General features: G+C 34.8%; 1 protein-coding gene across 1 annotated transcript; it reads right to left on the bottom strand.

The window, feature by feature from the left end:
• Positions 1-10,488: 10,488 nt before the first annotated feature.
• Positions 10,489-11,662, bottom strand: LOC107779136 (protein PHOSPHATE-INDUCED 1-like). The gene has a single exon (XM_016599486.2). It carries the CDS (start codon positions 11,571-11,573, stop codon positions 10,614-10,616), a length of 960 nt encoding a protein of 319 aa, XP_016454972.2. The 5' UTR covers positions 11,574-11,662; the 3' UTR covers positions 10,489-10,613.
• Positions 11,663-15,673: the final 4,011 nt, after the last annotated feature.

Below are 15,673 nucleotides of genomic sequence, written 5' to 3'. Positions count from 1 at the left end.
ATAATGATAGTTGACAATGTATCTTTTCATTTAGTTCAGAAGACGCAATTACGTTAATGGCCCGTATTTACTAAAGTTTATTACTCTCTCCGGTATATAATAAGTGACTTTTTCGCTTTTGGTACATCCCTTAAGAAAATAAGAACTTCTAGAGAAAAAAAGATGTATTCACTAAATTAATCATTGCCTTGACATATTGGGATATGTAAATAAGGGTAAATTTGGAAAAATAAAATTAATTACTTCTTGATTATACAAAAGAATACTTATTTTGAACCAAAATAAAAAGATAAAATGTCACTTATTATGAACTAGAGGAAGTATATTTTATGTCATTTAAAAGGGTAATTAATAAATATTTCTCAGAACAAGTGAAATGACGCAGCATTTGGAGGAAAAAGATGAGGGGATTACGTTTTTCCGTCTCAGGAACTTGCATCTACAGACTATAACATAAAAAGTCCAATTCCAAGTACTTTCATGACTTGAATCTCGCGTCAATCTCTAGAATTCAATAGTTACTTGAGGTCACATTATCAAATTTTATATAAATCTTTGATTTCGGCATTACAGTAGTACTTAAGAGAAAACAAAACCACAAAAAAAGTGGGAGTCGGGGAGGTGAAGCTGTAAAGTGCCAGCTGCTTCGCAACGCGTTAATATGGAGTAATGAGAACGGTACATTGTGTGTGAGTAGTAGCAAGAATTTTAAGAGGTGTAGTGATGACTTGACTTGAGTACCAAGTACCAAACTAACTGGAGAGGGCATTAACGAGGAAAGGCCAATCTAGAACATGACAGTATGGGGAGGTTATTGACTTTGTATTGATTAGAATGTGGGTCTAAGGTTTGGAAAATATTGCATAAGAGAATAAAGGAGACATGTCCATAACGTAAAGGCAAAGACGCGCCTTGTGGGCTCACGCCCATGGCCACGGGATAATTATGGATGCGGCTTCTGCCCGCCGAAAGGTTTTATAATAATCCTTTCCACTGTCTGCCATACTCCCCACAAACGAGAACGCCCTTTCATCAATTGCGCCACGAAAATAGATGTGACCTTGTTAACTTTGTCACCTACTCTTATCGTTTTCATTTTGGCAGAAGCCACCACTAGAATATTAAATCAGACATAGAAGAACCTAGGCAATGAAAAGCACAATCGCTTTGTGTTTTCTTTTTTTCACATTAAAATCCGACTAATTCAATTTTTTAGTATTAAACACACAAAACGTGATTAATTGGATATTCTGATGATTTGTAATCGAACTTACAAAAAATATTTTCAATCCATTCTAAATAAGTTATAGTTAGCTCAATCCTCAAACAGAGAGCAAATAAACTGGCTCGTGACTTAATTCAATTCCAAAAACAAGTTAGTTGCAAAATTAATGATTAATATAATTAGTTGTTGTTTAGACTAATGATGAAGTAGGTGACGAAAGCTTTTAATTCAATTAAGTGTGCCGATGCAGCTAAGATAAAAAGTTATTACAAATTAAAGATATAAAAAAAAATAGAAGGTACAGAGTTTACCCCAAAATACACGCGTAATTTCGTTCTTCTTAACTCCAAATGAAATTTCACTATTGAACTGTTGTTTTCACCAGCTTACAAAAAATCTGACCTAAAATCAATGTACCCACGTTAAAAATGCTATCATCAATTAGTGAACCCCCTGGGCCTAGAGTATAAGATTATCCTCAGGCTGTTACTTGTTTGTTTGGGCAGTTTCTCGAAAAAGCTTTTCTAGTTTAAAAAGTTTAACAGGTACCCAAAGTTCAAATAACTTAGACAAATTGTTTTTTCTCTGTTTCTTTTTCTTCTTCTTCTTCTTTTTAGTTGCCGTGAGAAGAGGGGATAGTGGATTTATATGGTATTAGTAAGCAGATTTTAAGGTGGTTTATGGTGTTGTAAGGTAGTGAGTTGTTGTGGTCCTCTTTTCTTTGCTACTGTTTAAGGTTTCTTCATCTTAGTTGCAAAATGGATTAACTAGATTTATTATTGTTTTGATAAAAATGATTGTAGTTTGTTCTTTATGATATTTGGAAGTAATATTTCAAATTTGAGCTCATTTGGAGTAGATTTAGACCTTGAATCATATATTGAATTATTGAAATTCAAACAAGTTTCAGTATATGAGCAATTTGGACTTCAGACTCGTCTTAAGTACATTTTAAGTACAATTTTTATAACTTCAGATTAAAACGTCGTAAGTGCAAAATTTGCATCTGAGATGTACTTAAGACGTATACGTCTGAAATGCAACCAATTTTTTTGCATGCACTTAAGACGTCTTGGTGTGAAGTCACAACATATGACTGTGACTTCCCAACTTTAGACAAATTGTAATTTTAGACGCAAATTGTGTTGCTTCAATTAGGGGTGTTTATTGGGCGGATCAGGCGGATAATTACGCTTAACGGTTTGGCTTATCGATTATCGGATTATAAATGTAGTAATCCGCTAGCCATCCAATAAGACAATGGGCGGATTGGTATCGGAATAATGATTATCGAGCTGTTTATCGGCTAAACCAAATAGAAATTTTTTGAACAATCAACAAATCCATTAACATGAGCATGCATTTTAATTCACCCTAACACTTTCAATTAAAATGTTACACGGGACTTGTCACTTTTAGTTTGACAACAATTCTAAAAGTTACTGCATATTAGCACATTTTGATGTGATTATATTAAATTTTAAAAGATTTTCTTCTTTCTTTATTGTAATTTGGAAAATTTCTAATGGAGATTTTATGGTGCAGATGTGATGATAATAAGATAATTATTTTCGTGTTGTAATTTAAATTGCCAAATGCATAGGTTAAACTGTCTTTGTTAGTTTTTGAACAATCAATACCATTTGCATTGTTATCTACAAAGGTAATACTATGGCCCAGAGAGGAATTCAATTCATGTTCACTCATAATTCATGAAAAGCTAGAAACGACTGCCACTAGGCATAGCTACAGACATCAGACAGTTCTATCATTCTATGTTACAATTTTGCACGCATTTGCAACTTTTTTGGTTTAAAGAATGTTCAAATTCAACGGGTAGTATGCTGGGAATAATATCATCCAGTGTCTAAATTCTAAGCATAGTAAGATGACATGTCGATGCTTTCAGACTAATGTCGGATTCAAATTCAAAAGGCTGTCTTGTTAGTCTAACAGTATTTTTGAAGAGTTGTCTTCCAATCTAGTACATACAAGAATTATTGATAAGGGTAAACGTGTAAATATAAAAATTCTTAACGGGTTAACGGTTTACCCGATAAGAAAATTAAGTAATCCGCCCCCAAACCGTTGAGCCGTTAATTATAAAATCTCAATCCGTTCGCCATCGATTATCCCGATAATCCGATACTAATAAGCCAATAAGCCATCAATTCGTTTCGGTTAATGGTTTCAGTTCAGTTTTGAACAGCCCTAGCTTCAATCATGTAAGTTTGATTTTGTGTTCGAAATTGGTAAAATTACAAACACACAAAAAAACAAAAAAAAATTAACAGTGGCCACAAAATCGGGTACTTGTACACTTTCCCGATTGTATTAGATCTGTGTTATAAATATATTATATTATGGATGTTCATTTAGTATTCCATTGTAAATAAGCTTCCTGAAAAAGTTTATCTATATGAGACTTCGCCGTAAATATGTTTATCTATTTAGTACTCTATTAGAAATAAGTCTCCTCAAGAAACTTATCCTTTCAGTACCCCGTTATGGATAAACATCACACCCGATAGAAGATTATCCATATCTAGTATAATGAGCTTATCCTTTCGGTACCCCGTTATGGATAAACATTACCTCCAGTAGAAGATTATCTATATCTGGTATAATGAGCTTATCCTTTTCCGTTATAGATAAATATTATCCCCGGTAGAAGATTATTCATATCTGGTATAATGATCTTATCCTTTCAGTACCCCGTTATGGATAAATATTACTTTCGGTAGAAGATTATCCATATCTGGTATAATGAGCTTATCCTTTCGATACCCCGTTATGAAAAAATATTACCCCCGATAGAAGATTATCTATATCTGGTATAATGAGTTTATCCTTTCGGTACCCTGTTATGGATAAACATTACCCCGGTAGAAGATTATCTATATCTGGTACAGTAGCAGCTTACACAACAGCTTGCAGAAGTAACTTACACAACAGCTTGCTTTCTTCTATAAATAGAAGAAATTTCAGTTCATTATGTACATAAGTTTGAAATTTGAATAATATATCAGTTTCTCTCTATACTTGTCTTTACTTTACAGTCTTTATTTTATAACAAATAATAAATGAGACTTTGACCATCTCGAGCATATACATTGAAAGTATCAGAGGTACGAACTTTATTTTTTAAATAATGTCAAATCTTTCTAAACTTGAATTTGTAGCCCTCGATATATCGGGAAAAAGCTATATGTCTTGGGTGCTTGATGCTGAAATTCATCTTGATGCGATGGGTCTGGCAGACACCATCATGGACAAAAATCAAAGCATCAAATCAAGACAGTGCCAAAGCAATGATATTCCTATGCCATCACCTTGATGAAGGCTTGAAAATAGAATATCTCACTATTAAAGATCCATTTATATTGTGGAATAATTTGAAAGATAGATTTGACCACCTGAAGATGGTCGTTCTTCCACATGCATGTTATGATTGGACTCATCTAAGGCTACAAGATTTTAAATCTATTAGTGAGTATAATTCTGCTATGTTCAGAATTATTTTCCAATTGAAACTACGTGATGATAATATGACTAATCATGATATGTTGGAGAAAACTTTCACCACTTTTCATGCCTCGAATGTGCTCCTGCAGCAACAATATCGAGAGATGGGATTCAAAAAGTATTCTGAACTTATCTCACATCTTCTTGTAACCTAGCAACATAATGGGCTATTAATGAAAAATCATGAAAGCCGACCTACGGGTTCTTGTCCATTTCCTGAATTGAATGAGACGAACTTTCACCAAGCTAAGCGTGAAAGAGGACGTGGCCCCGGTCGTGGTCATGACCGTGGTCGGGGAAGAAACAATAATCATGGTAATATTAAAGCACTAAAGAACCCTCCTCACCCCCAGCAGTGGAAAAGGAAGGAACAAAAGCATGAAGTAGTGCAAGCAGCAAAGGCAAAAAATGCATGTTATAGATGTGGAGGAAAAGGGCATTGGTCACGTACATGTCGTACACCAAAGCACCTGGTTGAGCTATATCAAGCCTCCCTGAAGAAGACAGAGAAAAATGCTGAAGCAAATTTTATTTCTGAAGATAATTTAGACTTCATGCATTTGGATGTAGCAGATTACTTTTTACTCCCGGAAGGAGAAACAAGTCATGTGATCAGTAATGAATCTGTAGAAATATAAATATTTTAATTTTTATTGTTTGTAGTAGATAGTATGATTATCTAATTATTCTATATAAATAAAAGTTATGATTTGATAATGATGTTTACTATCATATTTATTTTGTTTATGAAGAAATTTTCTCTCATGATACCAGAAGTGTGTGGGCAATATTTGATAGTATAAAATATATCAACAACTCCCGAAGAACTAGTTGTTTGTCTAGAAGACACATGACACCAGTAGTGTCCTATAAATATTTGATTGTGGATAATAAACGAAGGCTCTCGAAGAGCTTATGTACAAATATGTCATTTATATTATATGATTATGGTTAAAACATATGTTGTAGTAAACCTGAAGTTTACTAATACAAATAGTTATCATATTGAGATTACAAATTATTGGAAGATTTAAAATATTCATGTTTTCACAATCATAGGGAGTAAAATAATATGTATATGAGAAGTGACCTGCCTTATTCTTCAATTTGTACTATATCATATATCACACAGTAAACCAGAAGTTTACTAATGCAAAAGCAATCACAGTAAATCAGAAGTTTTACTGAGGTAAAAGTAGCTACAGTAAATCAAAAATTCGCTGATACAAAAGTAGCCACAGTAAATCAGAAGTTTACTAATGCAAAATTTATGCCATAGTAAACCAGAAGCTTACTAAGAGATAGCACATGCCATGATAAACTTGAAGTTTTCATTTGCCATTTTTAAATGAGCTATTTGAAATTAAATAAGCATATATTGAAGAACTAGAAGATTCTTCAAGAATTCTCTTGTGTTGCTTGTTCTCATAATAAATTGAGTATACCAGCTAAAGTTGGGACTAAGACCCCTGAATTCTGGAATATATAAAAGGTGAATATGGGCTCATTCACCTATTATATTAACCACTTATAGATGCATATATGAGATGGTTACATGTGTATTTATTGTCAACCTGTAGTTTGGCATTTGAAATTGCTTTTCTCAATTAAGAACATAATTTTAAGATTATTAAATCAAGATAGTTCATCTTGATGATGCTGGTTAATATCCAAGCTAGTTTAGTATTGAATACTTCCTATTAATGGCTAAACTATTGCTTATGAGAACAAAGCCTCATGTGTTGGTCTAAGATTTTCTAAATTGCATACAACAACACTTGTATGCATCAGACCAACAAAATATAATAAGTCCTCCCCTCACAATTGGTTTAGGATCAGAAACCAAATATTTTTACTATCTAATAACTTTTGATGTGTGGTATATGATTAAGTTCTCTACCACAATGCACAAAGATAGGTTTTCCAAAGAAGATTGGGGATATATGTTAGTTTTTCTAATATTTGGGGATGGAATAAACAACTAAAAAATATGCTATATGAATCGAATTATCATTAATATGAACCTCACTTAGAATATAATTCAAGTCAAATGCCAGACGCATTTGCTGATCCAAAATTAAATATCATATTTCAGCTGCAAATGCTCCTATTAAAATTAAAGTCCCTGAAGGATAAAGTTTACTGCACGCATAAAGCGCAGTAAACCGATCGGTTCCAAAGGTAACAATCCTTGAAAAATGATAGGAGCAAATGATCAAAATGATCATAATGAGGAGGAAATGAGTTCTAGAAGAGCCCGCGACATAATATTTCACGAAACTCCAGAAGAAGTTTAGGTGCCTGAAAATATAGAAAGTGATGAGATCTCAACAAGTTATGTCGCTTAGGAACCGATACAAAATGATCGTCGACGATATATTTGATACAATATAGTTCACAATATTGTAAAAGATTGTGAGGTCGGACCTGTAGTCCAGACACCTGAAGATATCATGCAATCTAAATGCAAGTCATAACCTATATGACTCATTTGATTAAGTCTATATGAAGATCCCTAAAGGATTTAAAATGCCTGAAGCAAATTCAAAATCTCGGAAAATGTATTCAATCAGATTACAAAGATCTTTGTATGGTTTAAAGTAATATGGACGCATGTGGTATAATCGCCTTAGTGAATATTTGCTGAAAGAAGGTTACATAAATGATGTTATTTGTCCATGTATTTTTATAAAGAAAATGGCATCAGAATTTGTTATACTTGTTGTTTATGTTGATGACATAAATCTTGTTGGAACTCTAGAAGAGCTCCAAAAGGCAATTGAATATCTTAAGAAAGAATTTGAGATGAAAGATCTTGGAAAGACAAAACTTTGTCTTGGTCTGCAAATTGAACATTTAGCAGACGAGATCTTTATCCATCAATCTGCCTATACAGAAAGGGTCTTAAAACGCTTTTACATGGACAAAGCGCACCCATTGAGTACACCAATGGTTGTTCGATCACTTGAAGTGAATAAGGATTTGTTCCGACCTCCAGAAGAGGATGAGGAATTCTTTGGTCCCGAAATACCTTATCTTAGTGCAATTGGTGCACTTATGTATCTTGTTAATGCTACAAGGCCTGACATAACATTTTTTATTAATTTACTAGCAAGATACAGCTATTCTCCTACACGGAGACATTGGAACGGGATTAAGCATATATTGCGATATTTAAAGAGAACACTTGATATGGGTTTATTTTATTCTAACAAAGGTAGTGTATTGGTTATGCAGATGCAGGTTATTTATCTGATCCACATAAAGCTCGATCTCAAATCGGGTATGTGTTTACATATGGAGGTACTGTCATATCATGGCGCTCCACAAAGCAATCTATTGTTGCTACTTCTTCAAATCATGCTGAGATAATAGTTATTCATGAAGCAAGTAGGGAATGCGTGTGGTTGACATCAGTGATTCATTTTATTCAAGAAAAATGTGGTTTGGAATGTGATAAAAGATCCACAATTTTATACGAAGACAATGATGCATGCATAGCTCAATTAAAGGGAGGTTTTATAAAAGGAGATAGAAGGAAGCACATTTCACCAAAATTATTCTACACACATGATCTTCAGAAAAATGATGACATTGATGTGCAACAAATCTGTTCAAGTGACAATCCGGCAGATTTATTTACTAAATCTTTGCCAACTTCAACTTTTGAGAAGATGGTATACAAGATTGGAATGCGGAAACTCAAATATTTGAAACAAGATTTTTATCAGGGGGAGTAAAATATGCGCTATACTATTTTTTCCTTACTAAGGTTTTTCCCACGGGGTTTTTCTTATAAGGTTTTTAATGAGACAACTAGTTATGCGTATTACTAAATATGTGTACTCTTCTTCCTTCACTAGGATTTTTTCCCACGGGTTTTTTTTCCTAGTAAGGTTTTAATGAGGCACATTATCTTTTAATGAACATCCAAGGGGGAGTGTTATAAATATATTATATTATGGATGTTCATTTAGTATTCCGTTGCAAATAAACTTCCTGAAGAAGCTTATCTATATGAGACTTCGCCGTAAATATGTTTATCTATTTAGTACTCTATTGAAAATAAGTCTCCTCAAGAAACTTATCCTTTCAGTACCCCGTTATGGATAAACATCACACCCGATAGAAGATTATCCATATCTGGTATAATGAGCTTATCCTTTCGGTACCCCGTTATGGATAAACATTACCCCCAGTAGAAAATTATTTATATCTGGTATAATGAGCTTATCTTTTCGGTACCCCGTTATGGATAAACATTACCCCCAGTAGAAGATTATCTATATTTGGTATAATGAGCTTATTCTTTCGGTACCCCATTATGGATAAACATTGTAGAAGATTATCCATATCTGGTATAATGAGCTTATCTTTTCGGTACCCCGTTATGGATAAATATTACCCCCGGTAGAAGATTATCCATATCTAGTATAATGAGCTTATCCTTTCGGTACCCTGTTATGGAAAAATATTACCTCCGGTAGAAGATTATCTATATATGGTATAATGAGCTTATCCTTTCGGTACCCCGTTATGGATAAACATTACCCCGGTAGAAGATTATCTATATTTGGTACAGTAACAGCTTACACAGCAGCTTGCAGAAGCAGCGTACACAACAACTTGCTTTCTTTTATACATAGAGGAAATTTCAGTTTATTATGTACATAAGTTTAAAATTTGAGTAATATATCAGTTTTTCTCTATACTTATCTTTACTTTACGGTCTTTATTTTATAACAATCTGCTCTTTATTAACCTGAATATGAATTGAATTCTATTTGTCTTTTTCAGTTTGAAAGTACCCTCACCCTAGCTATTTACCATTAAAAAAAATTCTACTCTTTCTAAATGCGCATCTTAAAAGAAGTTGTAATGCTCATGTAAATACTTACTCGCGTCCTAAAAGAAGCTACTATAACATATTCATTTCAATTCGCCTTTGATATGATTTTGGGCTAATTTGTTGAAAATTATTAGAAAAATAACTCAGAAAACAAATTAAACGGTATGTCTGCATCAGTTTTTGAGCAAGTTCTGGTATCTATATTTTAATAAGGCAGATTACATCTATGGCCCCTTAAATTTGTCAATATATATTATTTAGATATTCGAACTAAGCCATGTTCCAGGTGAGCATTTGAACACATAATAAAATATTTCTATTAAACACTCGTTGAGGTGATTTTGGAAAATGGCTCTTGTTTTTTCCTAACGGAACGGACTTTTATTTAATGGAGGGAGAATTTGTTTTTAATTGACCGAATTTTTTTTGTTATATATAGCAAATGCTTGTATCTGATGTGTATAATTAAAGGAGAGGTTATATTTTAAGTGATTAACTTATTCACGTAATGGGCTCTTGAGAAGACAGGCGAAAGCTTTTTCAAATTTTGAACTTTTAATGGGAACACTTTATCATGTCTACGGATGATCAATCGTAAACATGCCTCAGTTTGAATATTTGATTGAAATATGTTGGCTAATTTAATGAGCTGTAGATGTATTTCACCTTTTAATAACTTCTTATCCCACGTTTTCATTACATGATTTCTGAACCAAAAATTTGTTTCTGAAGCTTTTTTTATTTTATCCCAATTCATTTATTTATTGACTGGCTTTGTCCTTCTAAACTTGTATCAATGCATATTGCTGAGTCACATTACCTGGTTTTAGTAGTAAAAATAAGAAGTGCAGAAAACAAAAGGGAAATAAAAGCAAAGAAGATTAGGAGGTAGACATAACAAAATAATTCTCTTATATTATCACATCCGTAACAAATGAACGAATCAACAAATTCTAGCTTACACCTCTATGTTCGATTATAATATATCCTACTTTGTAAATGCTTGATTTCTTTCTAGACTAGAGTTGAACATGTAGATGTAGCAGGATCATATAAGGCGGGAAGTAAATATTTCCTTCCATCTGTACCGTGTGCATTGTAGCTTGCACCTGTAGTTTTGTCCACCAACAAATTTCCAGCATAGCCAGGGTAAGCACCTTTGGCATAGACACCAGGACAAGCAGAAGCAGCTTCCAGTGGTGCATCTGCCTCTCCCTGGTAATAACCATTTCCAAATGGGTTCGTCGCGGTTCCAGCCAATAAGCTAGCCAAGTTAATCACCATTCCGTCAATACCCACATCGTTGTTCGGTGCACCCAGTGGTGGGCTCTGTGGTCCGTAGATTGGCTGGTGGAATGGCCAGGCACAATAGCCAGGACATTGTGTCTCTGAATTACCAACCCAGATATAAGCAAATTTGTAAGTCTTGCCCCTAATAATAGCTCCTTTAGAAGACTCATGGGTTCCACAGCGATTGAAACAGAACCCATCGACTGCAACATCAGAGGCGGTCAAAACAATGTTAATGGCATCTTTTTGTTCACCCTTTGATGCCAATTGGACAATTTGTTTCTGGGTCAGTGATTTTCCTAGGGAATAATTTTCAATTAGCACTTGCTTGCCCAAATAGAGTGAAAGGGATTTTTTGGAATTGGCGAGATGATAGTATTTTTCAGTGGTCTTCCACCATTTGGCTACTGATGGATCGGCTTTAGATGGAGTTGAAGAAGAAAGGGAAGTGATGAAATCAGAGACTATTGCTCTTTGGGATGGCTTGAATTTGCCATACCAAATCAGATTAACTGAGATTTTGCCGGAAAGAAGTGTACCTTTGTGGTACTGCAATAGTTGATTTTGTGGTTCTTGGACTAAAGCTGTGAGCTTTCTCGAAGCAAAACACACATTAAAGAAAGAAATCAAAAGAAAGAGTTTCAAAAAGAAATGGGTCGAATTGGAAATAAGAGAAGACGACATTGTTTTTTTCTTTGGGAAGACAGTAAAGAGAAGTTCAAAGTTTGATGGAAGTTTTAGTGTTAGACGTAGTTCGAATGGAATGTAGGACAAGTGAGGGGTAATATATATACTTACAAATTACAATGGAGAGATGGTATTGGCTTGTTGCGAAGGTGCTGAGAAATGAGGGTAGATGTTGGAAAAGTGACTTTAACTAAAACGCGTTGTCATTTTCATTAACTGGAGCTAGCTGCGCAACATACGAAGACATTACTACCAACTTATAGCGGCTCGACAATTGACATCACTATTACATTTGACTTCATTCATTACTCATTAGTGCCCCAGTAATTGACAGAGTTGCGCCTCTACACAAACCGCTATTTCCATTATATTTACGTGTTGCGGAGTCGCTGGCACTTTAGACAGCTTCTCCCCTAGTTGATTTTCTCCGAGTAAAACTAATATCTACACCGCCGAAATCAAAAAGTTTTGCTAGTGGTTATGCAAAAATATTCAAAGTCTATTTTTTTTAATCAATAACAAGTAGTAATATTTTATCTTATACACAATATAATTTTTTCGACAAAGGAGATCCATTTGACCATTCTTGGCCACACATAGTTTCACCCCTGTTATCTACCTATATTTTACTCTTGCTTCCGGGATTCTCAAGTACAAACATAGACTATACAAACACACTACAATACCATTATGTTCATGCTATAATTTTGAAAATCTGAAATGCTCGTATATAGTGGGGTAAATTTTGCAGACTCTCCAAATTTTGAGCTCCCTTAACTAATGTGAGTAAACGTAAAGTAAGCATAAAATAAAATTACCAAACGGAATAGAAAATATCCCATAAACACCCAACGGATAAATACAAAAATCCTTGTAAAAACTGGAAAATATTTTGATTGCATAACACAATCCTAAATTGGACGACTCATCAATTCTTGGCATTTACTATATACAGCAATATCCTTCCTTTTTCATTATTGTGAATTATCTAATAAAAATGAATTCTATAAAGGTTGTCAAGTCATTGAAACCCTACATAAAAAAAATGATAGAAGTTGGACAAAGAACGAGAAGGGGCAAAGGGGCCTGCTTGATTTCTAATTATTAACCCTCTTCTCTTATGCTATTTGTGTTGATACTTTTACAGAACTTGGAAGAATGCCAGCTGATATCTATATTGTTCTTTTGCCTTGTCAAAACGGGCAATAGAGCCCACAAAATTATTGGCTTCTCCGTTGTTATGCTTGTTATTTTCGCCAATATTGCTGTATTTGTAAATAATAATTCTGCAAAATATAAGTTAGCGTAATGAAACAATAATTAATTCGAACCCACTGAATTCACAGTGTTTCCTTAAGGAATTTAATCCCCTCCTAGTACCCAAGGTAATGGATTATTTCCTCCCAGGATAGAACGAATCACACACTGGTGTAGCGGTACTTCAAACCCCAGTGTTTCAACGAACACAAAGTTCGGTAGCAAATCACACTTATAATTGCTTTGTTTGAAGTTAAAATAATGCAGAACGAAGGAGTAGAAACTCAGAAAATCGTAATTAATTCTGAGAGGAAGGAGTGCACTGTATAGCCAATTTGTTGAGCGAATTGTGTGTTGTGTGTTGAGTGTCTTTCTTCAACATCTGTTGCATATATATATAGCAGCCAGTGTTGAAGAAGACCAAACGTTCACCCTCCATGGTGGAGCAAGTATTAGCTTGTTTGTGGAGCAAGCACTTCATGTTTGTGGAGCAAGCACATTCATGGTGGGAAGAGCATTAGGCGGCTGCCAAATAGTCAATACACGGATTGAAAAATATCCGTTACAAATGTGGATAATCTTACGTTAATATTTCCTATTAACAAATAAATTTGGTCTAAAAAATTAATCAATCAATCGATCATTTGACCAAATCCAAATCCAAATCTAAATCCAAATCCAAATCCAAATCCGAAGCCGAAGCCGAAGCCGAAGCCGAAGCCGAAGCCATAGCCGTAGCCGAAGCCGAGCCGAGCGAGCGACGACGACGACGGCGCGAGGCTTGCTTTCTTCTTAACTCTTTAAGAGCTACAAGAAGAGCAATTATATATATTCCCACCAAAAATGTCTTCCTCTTCCAATATGGGACAATGTCTCATTGTCAAGAGGGAAAAATTTAAAATTTTACTCAAAATTTTATTTTCCCTCCATTTCCCATTCACCCTCATTTTAAGATTATTTCATCTTAAAAACAAAACCTCAACAATCCCCCACATGAATGGGGAATGGCTATATCATGGAAGTATGCATGGAAAAACTGTGTGATTTACAAGTAAGGATTAATCACATCTGGATAAGTAGGTTTCCCTTTGAACTTTCCGTAGTAAACTTATGTCGGATATACTCGGTCAATCGGTAGATTTGATATCTTTGAACCGTCGATCTTTGGTGTATACCTAGACAACCATAAGTCACACAATCAACCCTTAACCGTCTTTGGTTCTCATTGTTGTGTTCGTTTCAGCCATGAACACCGCCTGGTTTCATAAGTGCGTAGAGAACTGGCCTTACAAAGTTCTCCTTGAAGCGGCTAACACTTCACACTTACATAGGTGATTCCTAAACGTGTCATCCTGTAGATACACTATTTGATATACCCCGTATCAAATTTAGAAATCATTAAAAAGCCTTAATGCTTTATCCTTGGTACTGAATATTGTCTCATCACGAGAACGGACTAAAATTTTATTTGACAATGTTGAACCGTCATTAATGACTTTGTTTGATCTCCTTGAACCTAGATCTTGGGATCTCCAGTCTTCTAGGTAGAGTTACCGCCACAATGACTTGTTCTCGGCCATAGCCCCATTCCCCTTGATGATTTCTCAACTACCTCTCTAGTTAGGCCTTTTGTAAGTGGATCCGACACATTATCACTTGACTTTACATAGTCAATCGTGATAATTCCTCTAGAGAGTAATTGCCTAACGATTTTATGTCTTCTTCGTATATGACGAGATTTGCCGTTATACATAACGCTCCCAGCCCTTCCAATTGCCGCTTGACTATCACAATGAATGCATATTGGTGCCAACGGTTTGGGCCAAAATGGAATGTCTTCCAAGAAATTCCGGAGCCATTCAGCTTCTTCACCGGCTTTATCTAAGGCTATGAATTCAGCCTCCATTGTAGAGCGGGCAATACATGTTTGTTTGGACGACTTCCAAGATACCTCTCCTCCACCAACAGTGAATACATATCCACTCGTGGACTTAGAATCAGTTGAAACGGTGATCCAATTTGCATCACAGTATCCCTCAATCACCGCAGGAAAATTACTGTAGTGCAATTCAAAGTTCTGGGTATGTTCTAAATATCCCAAAACTCGTTTCATTGCCATCCAATGAGATTGGCCTGGATTGCTCGTATATCGACTCAGTTTACTTATAGCACAAGCTATATCTGGTCGTGTACAATTCATGATATACATTAAGCATCCCAACACACGAGCATAATCCAATTGTGATATGCTTTGGCCTTTATTCTTTGCTAATGCAAGATTCACGTCAATTGGAGTCTTTGCAACTTTAAAGCCTAAGTGCTTGAATTTTTCAAGTACTGTCTTAATATAATGAGATTGTGACAATGCCAGACCTTGAGGAGTCTTATGGATCTTAATTCCCAGAATTAAATCAGTAACTCCCAAGTCTTTCATATCAAACTTAGTATTGAGCATACGCTTAGTAGCATTTATGTTGGCAATGTCATTACTCATTAACAACATATCATCCACATATAGGCAAACAATGACTATGTGATTTGGAACATTTTTAATGTACACACATTTATCACATTCATTTATCTTAAAACCATTTGACAACATTGTTTGGTCAAATTTCGCATGCCATTGTTTGGGTGCTTGTTTTAGTCCGTAAAGAGACTTAACAAGTCTACATACCTTCTTTTCTTTACCTGGAACCACAAACCCTTCAGGTTGTTCCATGTAAATTTTTTCCTCCAACTCTCCATTTAAGAAGGCCGTCTTAACATCCATTTGATGAATTTCAAGACCATACACTGCAGCTAATGCTACCAACATTCGTATGGACGTAATTCTTGTA

Source organism: Nicotiana tabacum, chromosome 12, assembly GCF_000715075.1.
Source record: "Nicotiana tabacum cultivar K326 chromosome 12, ASM71507v2, whole genome shotgun sequence".
Taxonomy (NCBI): Eukaryota; Viridiplantae; Streptophyta; class Magnoliopsida; order Solanales; family Solanaceae; genus Nicotiana; species Nicotiana tabacum.
This window is presented reverse-complemented; position numbering and strand designations above follow the sequence as displayed.